The sequence below is a fragment of the Numenius arquata genome, chromosome 14 (genome assembly GCF_964106895.1).
Source record: "Numenius arquata chromosome 14, bNumArq3.hap1.1, whole genome shotgun sequence".
Lineage (NCBI taxonomy): Eukaryota > Metazoa > Chordata > Aves > Charadriiformes > Scolopacidae > Numenius > Numenius arquata.
In genome coordinates, this window is record NC_133589.1 from 15,841,490 (window position 1) to 15,860,156 (window position 18,667).

At 45.1% G+C, this 18,667-nt stretch overlaps 1 protein-coding gene across 1 annotated transcript; it reads left to right on the plus strand.

Annotated features, from left to right (window-relative positions):
- The first annotated feature begins 914 nt into the window (after positions 1 to 914).
- MPG (N-methylpurine DNA glycosylase) lies at positions 915 to 17,887 on the plus strand. Its single transcript, XM_074158511.1, has 6 exons — positions 915 to 1,409; positions 2,256 to 2,368; positions 5,894 to 6,041; positions 6,647 to 6,883; positions 10,254 to 10,458; positions 17,359 to 17,887. Exons 4-6 carry the CDS (start codon positions 6,662 to 6,664, stop codon positions 17,751 to 17,753), a joined length of 822 nt encoding a protein of 273 aa, XP_074014612.1. The 5' UTR covers positions 915 to 1,409; positions 2,256 to 2,368; positions 5,894 to 6,041; positions 6,647 to 6,661; the 3' UTR covers positions 17,754 to 17,887.
- Positions 17,888 to 18,667: the final 780 nt, after the last annotated feature.

Consider the following 18,667-nt stretch of genomic DNA (forward strand, 5'->3'; position numbering starts at 1 on the left):
TGTATGGTGTGACACGCCCGCCTGTGGAAACGACCCTTCCTAATACCATAAAAACCCCATTTTATTCAGGTCGCCATTCAAAGATGCGGCAAAGACTGTGTTAATAAATAGGGGGGGGGGGGGGGAAGGTAAAATCCTCATTTCTGAGCACAGTTCAAAGCGTGTGTGTGTGGGGAACGATGTGTGATCAGCTGGTTAAGTAAATGCACAATAAATAAGGCGGTGCTGTGATATTCCTAGCTCCCATGTCACTTTTTCTTCCGCAGACAGCGTCCTCTGGCATTTTTTTGTGCATAAGTAGGTAAACAGACTGTAAAATCAGTACCTAGATGCTGTGGAGATTTTGGGAGAAGAGCAATTTCACAATCAGAACATCGGAAGAGCAGCCGCTGTCTCGGAGAAGTGCAATGGATTGGACCCTGTGAGGAGCAGAAATACCCGGTCTGCGGAAACATGCTGCAAAACCTTTTGAAAAATTGAGGCTTTTCTAAATAATACTGTGGCACGAGCAGCTCTGCACCCTCCTGGGTGCAGATCTTTGACTCGGATTCTCACAAGCGCCAGTGATTTGCTGCTTTCCTGGAAGCAGCTGTTTGTAGACGAGACTTCTGCTTTTGTTCCTCTGTTGTATCATCAGAAGTTTTTTGTCTCGCTCGCTCTTAGCAAGCTATTGTCACATACAGCATGTTATCCGAAGCTGTGCGGGAAATTGTCCTCTCTTCTCAGATCCTTCTTTGTTTGTATAGGGCCCGAAGGCTTTGTTCTGGTGCTTTGAACCACAATAGTGCTGGACATTACATCAGCTATTTATCTTCACCTGCATTTACACTCGTATCTCTGCAGCCCGTCATCTGTTGAGGCTTTGATCCAGTGTTCTGTTTTCTTACTGTAACTGTTTAAGAGTGTCCGTAACACAATGCAAAGTACACTCAAACAGCGCCTCTGTCACAAGGATATACTGAACAGATTCATCCTAAGTGTAAGACAAGCCGTTCCTCTGGTTGAGAGCAGAAGAAAGGGACCTTCTGGCTAAAGAGGGAGGCTCGTAGCATGTGCATTGCATCACTCCCGATTTAGTCACCTTGAGCAGCACCTTAGCTGTGACTGTCTCGGGGCTGTGATTCCCTCCACGTGGCTTTGTTAGAGAGCTCAGGTTCTTTGTGCAAAGCATGAATACTAAGGCCTTTCTTTGAGTAGCTTGGCCTGAAATCTGTAGGAAATAATCTCGCTTTCTCTCTCTTTAAGTCAAAGACTTCTCATAGGACTTCACGCGGCCCTGCTTTGGAACGCTGGATGTTGGAGCAGGTTCTTTCTCTGAGCCTGAGCCCAGGGCTGGCTTCTCAGGAGGAGATATGAGAGCCCTCTGCTTCCCTGTGCATGCAGGGAGCAACTCCAGGATCGTTTTGCAGGTAAATCTTTGTGCCTTTGCTGCTTATGCTTTTCTTCCTGGTCTTTAAGTTACTGGTAGTTCAACTGGAACTCTTTAAGTGGAGCTGTCTTTGTGGATACGGTTCAGATGTTTGAGCTTGTGAGTCATAACTTTTCCTTTTTGTCGGTGCATTAGTGAAGGCTTTGGTGGAACATCTTTGGTCACTGAGTCAAAGCCCCATGCCTGAAATAAATTGTTTCTCGTGCGATATTAAGATTGAGGAAGGAATGTATTTTCTAGGGTTGTTTTATAAGATTGGTACCTAAAACTTCAGTATAACTAGTTCTGTATCCCCTTATATAGCTCTTCCCGTGTGCTTTACAAATCAAGAGTGTTCTCATGGCCGTCATAGAGATGGAAAAAAATAAGACTTACAGCTCTTGGATGATTAGCCCAATATACCCAACATACATTTGCTACAAATAATATAGATACAAAGAAAAAATGTAAACTGCAGATGATTTTGATCCTTGCGTCAGTTTCCTGGTCAGTGTTTGTGGCCTCAGTAAATGCTGCCTTGCTTAGCTAAATGCTGGCTTGGCTAACTCAAATCTCAGGAGGCTGAGCTAGCTAACAGCCATTGGCAGTATTATATTTAACTTGTTTGTTTTCATTTAATATGCACTTTTGGTGCTCAATTAAAAATAGCAGCTAGAATGTTGCGGGGGGGGGGGGAGGGGGTTGGGAGAACAAAACCAGAACAAAACAAAATGGCTTCTCTAAGAGAGTCTACCAAAGCAGAGCATAAGTTTGCTGTGAAGGCTTTTGGGGTTTTGCATGACTTTTCATCATTCTTCTTCATTTTTATCTTCCTTGTTCTTTACAGAAGTATGAGTAAGTTTAATTCAGAAAAGCTCAAGATGTCCAGTAGGCAGTAGGAGCCAGGACTGGAATTACAAGGACGTCTTGCAGAAAATGACATCCCCAGCATTCAGTAAGGTGAATAAAACCATTCGTTTTGCCATACTTTTGAGGTATTGGTAGGATTGCACATAGCTTTTCTGTGAAGAGATTGACTATAATATTTATAGTTACAGTATATTAGCTCTTCTTTCAAGAAGGTTTTTTTTTTTTTTTTGCCTGCTTCTCACTCTGTTCTCCAAGGAAGCTATATGTTATTAACTTACTTCTGGTTACTTATAGGTTAGACAGGGAAGGTGGATGGAAACCCTTCTTGCTGAGAACTCCTTGAAGGATCTAGCTTAAAATGAAGTGTCTGTGTAAGAGGTTGTGGAACAAACAGACAACAGGCGGAAACAAGTTGCCAAACCAGATGAAGCCCCCAGGGACAGTGCTGCTAACGGTGGTCCCTCCCTTCTTACTGCAAGCTAACACCTGTGGACTGGAGGGCAGCAAATGTGTCATTAGTTTTTAAAGAGGGTTCTAGGGGAAATCTGTAGGCTGCAGACCAGGAAGCTTGACCACCTCCAACCAAAGGAATAGAAAATATAGCAAGGTAGAATTATTGGACACCTGCATAAATATTATATAGTGGGGAAGAGCCAATGTGGCTTTTGTAATGGAAAGGTGTGCCTTAAAAAAAATGTTGGAATTCTCTAAAGGTCTAGATAAGCACGTTGAGAGGTCTGGCTTACAGTTTGTACTCAGATTTCAGGAAACTCTTAAACAGGAGCCCTCACCTGAGTGGCCCCTGACATAATAAGGGAGTTCCCTGTCATAAATAAACAGTTGGTGCAAAGAGGATGTGAGTAAATGGGCAGCCTTCCTGGTGGCTGGAGGTCACCACTGGGGTGCCGCAGGGAGGTATTGTAAATGACCTGGAAACACAATGTTTCAAGCTGGTTTTACGTTATTTGAGGTGGTAAAGAAGTGGGCTGATGGTGATGAATTGCAAGTGCGAACTGATTCATGTGGGTGGGGAGCAGTCCTAGTTTCACACACAAAATGAGTGAGTTTTTGGAGCTGTAATGACTAATTCTGTGAAGCTTTTCTTCATCAGTGAAGTCTCAGCTTGGATAGTTTTACGCAGGCTCAGGGAAGGCCGCACGGTTACTAAGTACACAGAAACTGTGCCTGGTTCGGAAGGTTCCTGCCTAGAGACACGGAGGAGGTGTGGAGAAGCATTGGGTGCTTACTGTGTTCTCCCCGAGGCTCCTGCTGTTGACCTGTGCTGGAGAGCAGGAGACAGGGAGACATGTCCTTTGGTCTGACCCAGCACTGACCGTTTGTATATTCCCACATAAAATCCGGACAAGTGGGAATCGTTATGAGGAATTGTCTCTCCAGAAGTGGCAATGTGTTCCTATGTGTTCCTTTTTCGTCCTGCTGTCAGGAAGATAAGATGTGCGTGAGGAAAACTTTGCAGCTACAGGGATCTGGACCCATGAGCCAAAAGTACATGCAAATTACTGGTGGGATTTTCTTTTTTACCTCCTTTTAGTGAAAGTTCATTAAATACATAAGGAAATACAGTCTTACTGGAGTAAAAGAAGCCTGTGTAGACTGAGTTGTGCCTTGACTACAGGGTGTAGCTGCCACTGAGCTGTATTGTACACAGATTTTCGGTGTCTTTCTGGTTCTGGCTTGCATGGTCCTTAAACGCTTGCCTGAGACAACAACTCTTAATTCTGGCCTGCTTAACAACTTGTAGCCAGTTTGGTTACAACAGATTTAGTAAAAGCAATTAAACCCACAGCTGATTCTTATTTGAGGCACAGAAGTAAAATTTGTTTATTCTACAAGCAAGAAAATCTAGATAGAAATGAAGATTTGCAGAATTTGTCTGTAGACTTACACGTTGAGAGATGGTGTCTCCTCAAATACACAGGGCTTTGGTGCTTGATATGTATGGTCTTCTACAGCGTGCTTTTTCACAGGCAAGAAGGGATTTGTATATACAAGCAACATCCTTTGTAGAAAATGCAGATTTTGAGGCACGGGATTTTATGTTTCATCTCTTGGTATGAACAAGCAGGGAGAGGAAAGGTAGATCGGGGTGTTTCTGGATTTCTGACATGGTATTGCAGTCCCCTCGTTCTGCATTTTTCCTTTTAAAGCAATCGCATTTTTGCCTGTGACCCGTTTCTCATGACTTTAAGGCAGTAGTATCCTACTGCTATTTCTAATGAGAGTGGAAAGTGCTGAGATCTGTCTAGGATCAGCCCATAGCAATGCAATTACCAGTGCCCTGAGGCTGCCATATAACATTTACATGAGAGCACTTGCAGCTTTTAAGAATTACTTAATTGGAAAGGCAATAGGTGCCAGGCGCATCCTGTTGCTGATGTCGCATTCCATAAGAGCACAAATTACCAAACGAGTTAATGCTTCACTCAAATTTGCCCTGTTTTCAGCATGGCTTTATGTCTGGCTGATGAACTGGAAATTCCAGTTAATACTGTCCGAGAAGTCTGGAGGGATTGTCTTCAGCGTGGGGCATTCCCTTGGCTGAGTCTTGTAGAGAGCCAGTCTGATACGGGGAGTCTTCCTCCTCCGTCCCTTCCTTCCTGCAACTCTCTTTCCTATTCACACCCTTTCTCCCAGACAGGACTCTCGTTTGTGGAGGCCACCAAGCAGTGGTGTCTGAGGCAGGCTGGTGACTTCTGACAAAATTTTTAAGAATTCCTATCAGGTGACAGCCACGGTTCAGAGCAGAATACCTGGCATGGGGCCGGTGGCTCTCTGACATCACTGAATGACTGCAATAAAGAATTAGATGTTTAGAACAAAAATAAAAGCACTCCACCTCCCTGCCAGTCATGCCAATATGACTTTTTAAGTTTTTTTTGCTGTCTATTTTTATGTGTTTGTGTCTGGATTCTTCTGAAGTGGTGTAACACTGTTGGGGAATTGGCACTGGTGATCCAGACTGTAGCAATGCTGGATTTGTTTCAGTGTAGTTCAAGGTAACTCTTGCTGGTGGATTTTTCTTTGTGAGAAGCATTTTGATGGTGAAGGTTTGTGTCATTTTTAAAGGCTGATGATCTGTTGAAAAATGAGTGGCAACAGCTACTTAATTATGCATATACTTTCCTTGCAGGGTCAGCTGTATAAAGGATTCTTTCTCCATTTCTAATTACGTATGATGTTGAACCTTTGGTTTTTTTCCCTTACATCTACATGTGGTTGAATTTCAGAACTGATGAGGCACCTTCTAAAACCTGGTGTCTTTGCATTCTCTTGTAAGAGTCCTTTTTTGAGGCGGACACTTCCCAAATTTAGTGCCAGTGGGGGACTTTAAAAAGTTTGGGTTCAGCTTTTTGTGTATTGAGTATAGGAAAAGTGCATTCCCCACTGTTTTCAGAGCCTTTTGCATAAAAAAAGGCTAAAGAGCATCTCCAGCAATGCCCCAGCTGGGCAATGGGACCAAGAGAAAATTGCAAATTGTTCTTGAATTTGAGCTAATGATGCACTGGGGGTACCATGATCTTCAGCTCCAAAATCTCTTTGCTTATTTCAAAGTGCTTTATTCAGTGAATAAATAAGTTTGTTCCTGTTTGACAGGCGTAAGGACTGCGGCACAGAGAAAGAAACATTAACTTTTTGAAGCTCACGTAGGAAATTGGTGACAAACCTAGAAGAATAATCTCAGGTTACGTGTTTGCCTGAAATACACACTGTTGACTGGAACAGTCTGCTCTTCACCTTTCTGGTAGGTGAATTTAAAGCTTATTTTGTGGAGGTTCTAACACATTTCTACCGCATGATCAACAAGTTTGTCACTGTGACTGTAGATAGGGCATCTCCTAACTCAAATGTTCTGCGTCCTGTGGAGTTTTGGACCCTGATCTGGTTACATTACTGTTTGAAATGATTTGATACATCATTTCTATGGACTTTCTGAGAGAGCACAATTTCTGAAGTGGGTGCTTCCTATTTTTATCTGTTTAACAGATTATGTTACTTCTATGTAAAAAGTATATAGTACTTGTTCATCTTTGTTTTCAATTTCGGAGTTTCCTAACCTAACAGCAAACTTATTTTTACTGCTAAGTAGAGCAGAGTCGCTTTTTATCTGTGGTTCTTAAAAGATGAATACTCAAACTGCAGTTTTCTGTTTGCTTATCAGTAGAGCCCGATATTTGCCCAGCCTGATGGAGACACAGCTAAAATCTGTCACCTGCTTCTGTGGTTTGCCAAGGCTGTCCGATCAGATATAGCTTCCAGATTCATTGTTGTGGGGAGATGTGTAAAAATAAGAGTTTGTGGAAATGAGTTGCTTTTAAATAAATTTTATATTCCTAATTATTTTTATAGCAATTTTCTAGAACTATGCCAAGAAAAAGAAAGCTGTTGGCTCAATTAAGTGCTCTCCAAAGCAACTGCAGTTTGCCTCCTTTTGATGCCCTGGGGAACCTGAACGCTCCGTCTGATGGGGATTCTTCTCCAAAAAGCAGCAAATATTTTGCGATAGAGAAAAAAAATTCTTCCCGGCTGGAAGCGGATTTTTTCAACCAGCCCTGTGTTAGCCTGGCCAAGTCCTTTCTGGGACAGGTAAGACGTGACCACTGAGATTGCGGTGCTGGAGCACGTGATAGCTAATAACTTGATGTAAAAGGATGAAATGCTTTTTTTGCCATTTGACTCCAGGGCTTTGCTATTTTAGGAATACCGCTCTCGTTTCTCCTCTTGTTAAGTTCAGTGGAATGTAAAGACTAGTAGCCAAATCTATTTTGGATGAAGTCAGAGGAGTCATTTTCAGGTTTAGTTTGTTGTCACATTTCAGAATTAGTTTTTTGTGGATTTTTTTCTCCCTTCTTTCTGGTTTACTGAAATGTACTTCACTGTTTGTGGTTTGAAGGTTGTTTCAGGCTCATGATTTTCCTTTTGGGTATTCCTTTATTTCTTTTTGGCTCTCGCTTAGCCCAGTGGATAGTAATGCTCTGCAGTCAGCAACATCTCCTCCTCTGCCTCCACTTTACTTCCTTGTGATGCTAACAGCATGGCAGGTCTTGGTCTTTCTTGACCAGTATCCACTGTCACCGTGTACTTGAATATTTCGTTCTTATCTGCAAGTTCAGCAGACCACTTGGTACTTTCTTTTATGCTGCCCTGTGTGTTTTGAAACTCTATCTCATGCTACCTGCTTTTATTTTTGCTGTTCTGCACAGGCTGTGGAAACATCTGGGACTCCACAGTCCCACACTTAAACTCTTTTCACTCCAAAAACTGCTATTCCTATCTTTTGTTTCTGAGTTTTCAAGCCATTACTTGTTCATGAAAGGACTTTCTCCCTTATCCCATTGCCGAAACTCTGAGGAATCTTTGGATCTTGTTGAAAGCCTTTGGAAATCAGAGTGAGGGAGATTAAACTTCTGCTTAATGAGTCCTTCAGAAAACTCTCACGCTGTTTCCATGGGAGAGAGTTCCTCCAGTGTTTTCCCTATAAAAAGTTCCAGTCTGGGACCTCATAAAAACCATTGCAAAACGTGTTTTTAGTTTCACTGCTATGGTCTTATCTTCTCTGAGTCTTTTTTATACCTTTATTGTCCACAGGGTGAACAAGGCTCTCTGGCTTCTCATTGGTTTAGATAACTTCAGGAATTTGTTCCACAAACTGTTGATTTTGGCCTGTCTTGCTGTGTCTAGCTTTTTTTTTTTTATTTATTTTATTTTCTAAGGATATTTTCTTGCTTGTAACAGGCACCTTTGCTTTGCTTTTTAACCCTGCTGGGGTTTTTTTTGGTCCATTTAACCTCTCTCCGATAGCCGTGCGTGTTTGCTATCTTTCTAGACATCCTGCTAAAGGCTCCCCTTTCCAGCTTTAACCTTTGGCTGCCTTTTTAAGTTCTTCCTAACAAGCTTCCTCGCTTTATGTAGTTTCCCCTTTTTTGCTGGTAAGCAGAACTCTGCTGGATTATTTTTGGATCTTAGCACTCGTGGAAGGATGCTGAACTTTAGACTTCATGGTCATGATCATGATGCAAAGTTGTTTTTCAGGGATAAGTCTTTGGAAAAGACTTTTGCATTTTGCTCTGCATCAGTTTGAGAGTTTCGTCTTTCCTTGTGAGATCCCCCATTACTCGCTCTGCAAAGCATTTGATGGTGTGTAAAAAAAAAAAAAAAAAAAAAAAGAAAAAAAAAAAAAGAGCCCGTATCCTGTCTCACTGTGATATTTACTTGGTCTCTGTGAGGATACCTGAAGTCTCCCAGCACTGATGCCTTTTTTTTGTCTTAATGACTCTGACATCCTTATGCACTTGGTTACCCAGTTATTTTAGTCCTAACTTTATACTTTTCCTATTTAGGCATAGAATTACAAGCCAGGCGATTTCTATGTTAATTTTAGATTGTCTTTAAAGTATAACCCCTGGTCTCCCATGAGCCAGTCTATTCTCTCATTTTATTACAATTGTAACTATAATGGTAATTTAGTGTTTTGTTCATTGTCTTCATTCTACCAAATTTTGGAGGTGCCTGGTATATTAATATTGTTTACCTTAAGCATGATACTTGACTTCTTAGAAACAAAAAAATATCCCAAAACATACACCCAATAAATGGCCACTCAATATGAGCTGTCATAACACCAAGATACATCGTTAATGAGAAATAAAAACCTCTATAAAATAGTTTACTGTGAGGTATTGTGAATGATTGCCATTTTTAAACTGTTCTGTCAATATTTGGTGTGTCTGAAGAGTTGGGGAAATGCCTGCGTGCTTTTAAAATCATAGCCTAACCTTCGCATTGCATCATCTTGAAAGAGAAATGTGGCCACATGGGTGTGCTTTTGGGGTGTTTACAGGCAGTTGCAAAACACCAGTGCTTTTCTGAAGTCAGTGCATTTTTCATAAAAATAATAAACTGATTGTTTTCAACAGTTTGAGAAGTGCTGTAGGGAAACCCGGATATACCAGAGTTGCAACATTAGAAATGCCTCCTGGAGCATCCGGACTGGACCAGGCCAATAACTGCATTAGTGATCCAGCACAAACATCTATTAGGAATTAAGCTTTGTTTCTTGAAGGTCATTTTTGAACAGCTAGTTTTCAGCTATGGAAGCACTGAATGTAGTATAATTAAACTGACAGCTGTTGCCTAACGAGACTATGCTGCAGTATTTCTTAGAAGTAAGTAAAACTAGAAGATTAGAAATCGGGTCAAACCACAAAAAACTTTGTAGGAAAACTAGCGATTGTTTCATTTTTAAAGATATTCTTTTCACTGTCATGTGGAATTTTTTTCCCTGCATCTGCTTTGTTTTATTTGAGGAGGTACCAGCAGCAAGGAACACACTGTAGGAACAAAGATCTGCTATTGTCCGCCTGAAGTCAGTTCCCAGTTCTCCTGCAACCCCCCTCTCTGTGGTGCAGAAAATACAGAAATGGCATCGATACTCTCTCTGGTCATGACTATCTCCATGTTTAAGGACTAGGACTTGTTTGAAGCATCTCTGTGGAGAGAGACTATCTAATCATAGTTGTTGTTTAATTGTCCCACTGTCATATTTCTTCTGATGGAAAGCATCATTCATGATGCTTCGAGGTTGACGGTGGTGCTTTTTTGCCTTAAACCTGAGGGATTGGGGGGGGAGAATACAGAAAATAACCATAAAAGCAACTCTGTGGGCTTTATTGTCTATAGGATTATAAATTGGTTCTTTGTGATACTGCCACATCTAGACACTCCAGGCGTTTTGTGGGGTGAATGGCAGGTAGGAACTTCTTGTACTGGGCCATCTCCTGGCCTGTAGAAGCTGGAAAGGTTCCCGTCAGCACACAGACTAGACTGCAAGAGAGAGAGCAGAGTTTGTGGTACCATCAGGTCCTTTTTTCCCCCCAACTTTTGTTTCCATAGCTCTTGCGCTGTGGTTATTTTGTACAGAGGGTTACTAACTGATGCACTCTGACCTCCCGTTCAGATTTTAGTTCGCAAACTTCCTGATGGCAGAGAACTCTGGGGGAGGATTGTTGAAACAGAAGCTTATCTGGGTGGGGAAGATGAAGCTTCCCACTCGAAAGGTGGGAAACAAACTCAACGGAACGCAGCGATGTTCATGAAACCGGGAACCCTGTACGTCTATCAGATCTACGGGATTTATTTCTGCGTGAATGTTTCCAGCCAAGGTAAGTTGAGGCTGAAAGAGTTTTAATTCTCGCCGTGTTGCAGTCACTCGCGAGAGCTCCCTATGGGCTCTGTGACGTCAATGACTTGCTGTCACAATCCTTCCTTGGCATCTGGGTTTTGTCACTGTGAATAGCGTGTAACTGTAGACAGAGGTGTATAAACTTTCAGCGTTACCAGCAGGGCCCGTCTCCAGCTGCAGAGTCACCAGCCCAGTGGGGCTTCTGTCCCAGCTGCGCGAGCTCTTCGGGCACAGAAATAAAGACCAAGGACTGGAGGAGAATCTTGCTGGGATGGAGCTTTCAGTTTTGATTACCTGGGCTGCTGCCTTATCCATGTGGTTCAGTGAACTTTGTTCCTCAGAGGTGGTGCAGGCTAATGACAGCCTACATCTTGGTGTCTGTTGTCATCACCAGGAACTCTTCTGTCTCCTAGCTTTATTTTCAGAAGCTGTAAAACAAAAGGTCTGAGATGGGCTAAGCTGAAGCAAGGAGTCACTGCGGGAGCATTTTAGCTGCTTTGCTGTATCTTAAAAGAGAAAAAAACCCCAACCAAATCAAAATACCCAGACTGTTACAGAATCTTCAGTCTTTTATTATTCTTTATTCTTAAGATAATATAATCAACCCCTAATCAAACAATGCTGGAATTTACTGCAACTCTCCTTCCACAGCGCCTCTTAACATGCAAGTGTTGCTTTTAAAACTTGGGGTTTTTATTTTCCTGTAAGAATGACAAGTGTTTGCCTTGCAATAAAGCTACTGGTTCATTAGACACCTTGAAATGGCAGCAGGTATTTCTTAGATAAATAATCATTTTGTTAAAAAAAAAATAAATCTCAAAAATAATTTTTCTTTTTTGCCATTTCAAAGATAACAGCTTAAAAACAAAACAAAACAAAAACCCACTGCTTGTATATTCCTAAGTGGAAAGCAAATGTTGTAACAGTGGCCGTTAATCCTGGGGTTTTGGCCTTTGGATGGGAGCCAGGCAGAAATCCAGGGCCAGGTTACACTGCGGGGGGAAGAGCCTGGGTCTTGCTAAAGGGAGGTCTGGAGTCTGGTGGCTGAACACATGCGAATTTCATTAGCTTGTCTCTGCCAGATCTGTTCAGATAATGAAAGCAGAATGGTTCTTTATTCAGGATAGGCTGCTTAGTGTTTAAAATACTAGGAATAATATTTTTTATTAAAAAAAAAAAAAAACACCAAAGATGCTTAGCCTTTGAATTCTAGAAAGATTTCATTGAAATTTATACTTTGGGAAACTTTCCCTTGTATACTTGTGTTTAGTTTTGTAGCAAATCAGTTAAAGAGCTTCCTATTGTGATGGACTTAGTTGGATTTTGTTGTTCCAAACTTATTTTCCATGAGCCTGTCACACATGCAGCTGTGCTGACACCAGAGCGAGCTGTCACTGCCAGCTTCATCAGGGACGTGCTGAAGTAACGAGCGTGGCTGTGCACCTCGTGTGTCACACATGTATCTACGTGAGCAGGATTTACTCCTTGAGTGTATCCACCCGTGTGCAGCTGTGCTGAAAGAAGGAATCGGAGGAGGAATCACACCCGAGATGCTTTTCTCACCTTAATGTAGATGGAGAAGCCTGTCCCGTCATTTGGTGTCAGGGAAGGACTGAGGAAGTTGTCTTTCGTGGTGGCACTTAGGCACCTGGGCAGAAGCAAAAGCATTTCATTCTCTGGATAAGGGATGGATCTTGGAAACTTTGTTTTGAATCCAGCTCTGGCTGTGCATTAAGTAGAAGGAAACGCTGGCAGCAGCAATGTCTGTTGTGACTTTAGTAGCACAGACCACACTTTGCCGATAGCGTGAACTTCTGATGTAAGCAGCGTCATCAGCTGTGTGCAGGGAATTCGATGCAAAATATCTAAATACTGCCAGGTCTCCCTGGGAATGCTGGAAAACCTGAGTGACTGACCAGGGGACTGTAAAAGGAATAGGGATACATTATTTCTGAAGATGTCACTTGGAAAGACTGAACACAAATTGCTGAGAGAACACTAAATGCTTTTCCCTTTCAAAGGGCACATCTCCAGTGACATCCCAGAGATGCATCATGCTTTTCTTGGATTTTGGCAGTGCAAAGCTGCAGAGCAGCGGGAGTTAAACAGTGGAGAACGTGGGATGATTACATCTATTCCCATATATCATCTTCTGCCTCCTGTCACCTCCCAGGATCGCTCATATTCCCCTCTCAGCTTGTCTTCCAAGCTGAAGGTTCCTACTCCACTCTAGTTATTCCTTCCTTAGGCTTTTGCTCTGAAGCCAGTCCGTAACTTTGATCATCCTGGTTTCCTATCCCTGAATCTCTTGCAGTTTTGTTACATATTTCTGTAGGTGGAGGGAGGAGCAGAACAAGTCCAGACACGCACATAAATTTCAGGACAGCCGAGGAACTTCCTTTATACGAGTCGTTGGGGTTTACGTCTGGGAACGCTGTATGGTGTTGCTGCAGCAAACGGGAGCAGTGGGGAAGGGTCTCGGGGGGTTCCCCGGTGTCCTCAAACACACACACATTGACCCCGTCTTAAGGCATTTCAATTTTGACCCGGATGCACGTTAGCAAAGTTCATACTGAATGACATGAGAATTAGGGGAAACCCTGAGGTTGATTTCAGGAGAAATCAGCTCTAGAGATTTTCCAAATTACTCCTGAAAGATGTTTCTGTTTGGCCATTGGGTGGTTTGCATCAAAATACTTACGCAATCATACACTGATTTTTTTACTATTTTTTTTTTAAACAAAGCATTTCTTTCTGAAGACTGTTGGAACAAGCACGTAGACTTAACTGAGATCTGGTGTGGTTTTAGGTGGTTTATTAAAGTTAGCACAAACTAATAACCCCAAACGAACTCTTAGCTGGCATAGATTAAACTGTCTAGTTCTTTAGCGCAGGCAATTCCTTGTGCTGCTTAAATTGCAGGATCCTTGTGGGAGGAAGGCATGTGCTTCAGAGAACTAGTACATCCTCTTCAGTACTGGCAGTGACCGCTGTCCTGCTGCTTCTCAGGCTCTTGAACCGAGTGACCGTAGAGCTGATTTGGAGCCACCAGCTTGATGAAAGTGACCGTCCTTTTACTGGAGAGAGACCGGAGCGCTGTACCGTCCCCGTGTTCCCCGTGTTTTGCTGCCGCCTTGGCACAGACACTGCATGGGACTGTCCCACACAGGCTGCTGGGACCAGGCAAGCAGCGTGAATTGGATGGTTGGAGCAGACTTGCTTTTAAAAAGTAGTTTAACGCTGACTTGAATCGTGCTGGGAACGCCTTGGTCCTTAATCGGCTCAGGGTCTGAGGCCTGTAAGACATCTGCAAAGCTTTATGTGCTGCTCCTGCTTGTTCCCTTCTGCTTATTGGTGCACCTGGCTCGTGAGACTCTGGCTCTTCAGAGCTCTCGTTTTGACACATCATCTTGTAGCATCATCTGTTTTAATACCAGGTGGAATAAACCTTCTCTTCTGTTTTCTGTATTTGGCTTATGCTAGATTCAGGCTCAGCGCTGTCACTTGGGGACCGGAAAAGGTGTCACCAGCAGAGCTCTGCTGGCAGAGGTGCTTGGTAGAGCAGCTACAAAAGCACAGACTTTACCTCGAGAGCCACCACCACTGGTAGTGTCCTCAGCAGCGTGTCCCCAGCCTAGCCTGGTGCTGCCAACAGCCATCAGGAGCCGCTCAGCTGTAGCCTGTTGTCGTCCCAGTTTGCTGGGGCAAGAAATTGTGGCTGTTGGCATGTTCACTCAACTTGACCTGACTGTATCTTTGGGTTCAGAACACCATAACGAGCTGAAGGGTGGTCTCAAATATTTTTTGTCGCTGAGGAAGGGGAGATCTTTTTGCACGTCACTGAGATAAAGCTGCATCGTGTGGGATTTTGCTGTGAGTGGCCTTCCCATCACTGGGTCAAATACTGCTGCTGCCTGAAGCCACGGCAGGCATCGCTACACTGAGGTTTTTTTGAGAAAACATAGGTGACAGAGGAAGAAGAGTTTATAGGAGAATATAACCACAAATTGTACAGTATATCCTGGCAACAGCACAGTAATCTTAGTACAAAGAGCCTTCCCTGGGGTTAAGAGGGACGTTGGGCTTCCCTCACTTTGGGAAGAGGGTAAATGCCAGTCAAGTGTCTGTTTGACTTCGCTGTGATTTGTGTCTCTGGAATTTGCCAAGGTGTGTTTATTGCCGCCAGATCTGAAAGAACAGCTTGTAAAATCGAGATCGCAGTGATGCTCTGCCCAGGCCCAGGGTCACACGGTGTGGACTTCCCCCTAACGTTCGGATCCTAGACTGGGACTTTGGAGGAGGCATTTTGGGAGCAGTGAGTCAGACGGGTGGAGAGAGGAGAGAATTTTCTTCTCTCCAGTGGCCAAGAGCTGCTTCCAAGAATGAGAGCTGGAGGCGTTCCAGGGAAGGAGCAGCAAACTGCACAGTGGGAGTGTGGGACTTCCCTATCATCTTATGATTTCTGGCTGTTCAGGGAGAGAACTGGCCTCTGCGTTGTTGTTAGATCCCAGCTTTTAGCTTTGAACGCTGCTTGTTATACGGAGCGGCTCTTAGGCATGGGAGGTGGATATTCAGTATCTCTGGTCTGGTGCTGCTGCCGCTGGTCTGTCAGTGGCCGTATCCGTGTTGGGCAGATGCTGAAGCCGGATGGTCCCTGCAAGTGACCTGGTGAGGATGTGGAGAGGGAGGAAGGCAGGCTGCAGCACCCTGGCAGGCAGGAGATGAGCCCGAAGGATTCATCTACTCCTTGGTAGACAAAATAAAACCTCTGATGTGCAGGTGTACTCAGGAGGACCCAAATATCAGCCTGGGGGTGTGGGGACAGGTAGGAGCAGAGAAGGCAGGAGCTCATCCCTGCACTCTTATCCTACCTGCTCTCTCCACCTCTTCCCAAAGCTCTTGTGGCTGCTGAGTTAGAGCAGAGGGCCATGTCTGTGTTGCACGTGGCTAGAAAGAGTGAAAACTCTGTTGGAAATGCAGAAAGAGCAACCGGAGACAGAAATGCCACCCCCCTGCCACGGTTCTGCAGATGTTCTGGGAGCACCCGCAGTTTCTCTGAGCGCTTCTCTCTTCACGTGAACTCCCAAGGACTCGGGCCAATTCAAGTCTCACCACGGTTTCCACTTGCATTTGTGATGGATGAAAGCAAGGAGTGTAATTAGTGATTGCTCAGACTCCCACAGTTGTTCCTGGCGAGAGAGGCAGTGTCCCGATGCGAATGATGTTTCTTTGTGCGTGGATGAAAAGCAGAATTAGGACATGGAGCATGTTCCTCAAAATCTAAAATGACCTTTGAGCTCAAAATCACTGTAGTGTGGGGAAGCAGTTTTTGGCTGCCAGATTAGCATCAATCCCCTTCCTTAGAGAAGGGAGTGCCTGGGACCAGATTGCTGACAGCTGTTGGAAGTAAGTCTGTTGCCTCCACCGAGCTGTACTGAGGGCTCTGAGTAGGTTCGGGGCAACAACCCCTCGCAGAGCCAGAAACCAGGTCCTCGGTTGATAGGCTCAGTTGGGAGCCCAGGAGGGTAACTTAGTGTGGGATTTGTACAAAATACGAGAGGGAATCTATTTTTGGAAACTGCAGGTCCTTAGGGATCGTGTCTGTGCCTACAAAAAAAGCCTTTGCCAGGCATGAGCGTGGCTCCAGATGTTTGAGGCTGGAGAGGGGACTCTTGGGGAGCGGCAGCCCCGAGCAGGCAGATGCTGGCGGGGAGGAATGCCGTGGGCGGCCCCGCACAAGGGGTGCTGTGTGGGGCAGCACACAGAGCACTTCACCAGCTGCTCCCCTCGCCCACTCAAGGTCAGGAGAAGACCTTCCTTACTGTCCAGTGGAAAATACCGAGGAAGCGTTTATGTCCCACTCAGGCTGGAGATCCTTGTCACAGGGGAATGTCTGTACTCAGAGCTGCTTCACTGTCACCAGAATCGGGGAGGGCAGCTGGTCACAACAGCTGTGGGTGGCTGGTGTTTCCAACAGCTCCTGACAGGGTGGTGGATCACATTTGAGAAGAGAATCTTTCTGTTTTCTTCACTTCTTGCCACGGAGGGGTCTCTGCTGCAAGTGATGCTCCCAGGGCCATGCATCCCACAGCCAGAGACGGTGCAGCCCTGTCCTGCCCCAGCTCCCCACCTTGTGGGAGCTTTCCTGGGACAAGGGTTTGGATCGCTCTCTGCTGTAGCTCTGCAGTTACCCAAAGCCACGGTGATCCCACCTGCTGCTTCGGCTCCAGTTGGGTGTTGGAATTAGCAACGCTTGCAGCTGGGGCTCCCTCAGCAACTGCTCTCCGTGCCTGTGGCTCGCTCCAAGGTTTCTCTTTGTCCGGTCTGACTCCGCGAGCTGCCTCTTTACTGGCAGCATCCGGCCTGGTTCCTCCTCTGCTCTGTTAGCTGGAGCTCTTGTAATCAGAGTTTATTATAAATCCACTGGGTCTGGGAGCAGCTTTGGGTAGCTGTGCCAAAACTGAACTGAATGTGTATTTATTCCTGAACATTGTGCTGACATCAGAAAAACCTCTCGCCCTCTGGCAAGCCCTGGAGCAGCAGCCGGACCTAGTCACAGCCAGAAGTGGGGCTGGGGAAGAGCGAGTCAGCGCTGATGACTAAAGGAGACAGGGCTAAGGGAGACAGGACATTCAGAAGAGCGAGGGAGTGCACTGACCCTGGGTTAGTGGCTGACTCCGGAGCCTGGCACTTCAAGTGAAGTGGCCTGAGAGAAGGGCAGACACTGTGTTTAGCAGCTGCAGGCGATTCCCTGCTCCATGGGGCCAAGCTGAGCCACAGGCCCAGAGCTGAAGTTCTCCTGCTGGTGGTGGTGGGGCTGAAAGCTGAGACGTTCTTGACGAACAACCCTGTACTAACACATGGTTCTTGTTCTGCACAGGGGAAGGGGCTGCGGTCTTACTTCGCTCTTTGGAGCCTCTTCAGGGTTTAGATGCGATGAGAGAGCTGCGCAGTGCTTCGAGGAAAGGATCCACGAAGCCGCTGAAGGACGGGCAGCTGTGTAACGGGCCTTCCAAGCTCTGCCAAGCACTTGGGATCGATAAGGCTTTTGACCAAAGGGACCTGACTCAAGACGCAGCCATCTGGATGGTACCCGGGCACGACCTACCAGGGGAGCAGGACGTGGTAGTCACAACAAGGATTGGGATTGGCAACAGGGGAGAGTGGGCACAGAAACCGCTCAGGTTTTATTTACGAGGAAACAAATTTGTGAGCGTTGTAGACAAGAAAACGGAGAAAGAGATGGCAGCCATGGGATGCTTCTCTTGCAGCTGACGAGTCTTGCAGGTGTGCCACCAGTCAGGACTTGAGCTGTGCTCTGTAGATGGCCTCAAGCTATGTCATGGTAGCAGCAAGGGCAGACCTAGTACCCTGGAGGATTTTAACAATAAATGTTCTTTATCACAACGAACAGGGCAAGGTGGAATTTTATTTGTGGGACAGACTGGTGTGGGTCTTGTAGCCAGAACCGAGGTTGGTTTTGGATGTTGAATGCCGCTTTCTCCCTTGTGAACGGGTCCAGGCTCAGTTAAGGTGGAAGAGCGGTGAAGGCTCACAGCTCTGAGGTGCTGTGCTGCTCCCATCACCCTTGGCCCCAGCAGAGGCTGTTGCTTGGTTGCTGCAGGGGAACAGTCAGAAGACAGGATGGCAGCAGGGCTGAGCGAAAGGACGAGAGCTGGGTTTGGTCAGCGGGAGAAGAGGAGGTAAAGGAGGGACCTTACTGTTGTCTACACATACCTACGAGGGTGTGGAGAAGACAGAGCCAGACTTGTTGGACAGGATGAGAAGCAGTGGGCACAAACTAGAAAACAGGAAATTCTCATTAGCTGTATGGAAAAAATTTTCACCATGTGGGTGGTCAAACACTGGAAGAGGGGCCCAGGGAAGCTGTGAGAACTTTGTCCTTGGAGACATTCAGACATCCACTGGACAAGCTCCTGAATGACCTGGTCTAACACATTTTCTTTAAGCAAAGGTTTGGATAAAAGACCTCCAGAGCCCCCTTCCAACCTAAACCAGTCTATAACATCCAGCTTGGAGAACAAGAATGGTTTTTGTTAGTTTTCCCAGCTGCTTTTGAGACCAGTTCACAACTTACCAATGTGTGAACCCCAACACAGAGAAAGAATCAATGCTGAGATTTCTGCGATGCTGCAGCCTGCCATGGGGTACAGGGGAAAAAAACCTCT

What these genes read in the sequence shown, in the direction of transcription:
- MPG (XM_074158511.1), top strand. Translation starts at nt 6,662, where the DNA reads ATGCCAAGAAAAAGAAAGCTGTTGGCTCAATTAAGTGCTCTCCAAAGC. An exon ending in CCAAGTCCTTTCTGGGACAG is followed by an intron (nt 6,884 to 10,253) that starts GTAAGACGTGAC and finishes CCTCCCGTTCAG; the next exon opens with ATTTTAGTTCGCAAACTTCC. An exon ending in CGTGAATGTTTCCAGCCAAG is followed by an intron (nt 10,459 to 17,358) that starts GTAAGTTGAGGC and finishes TGTTCTGCACAG; the next exon opens with GGGAAGGGGCTGCGGTCTTA.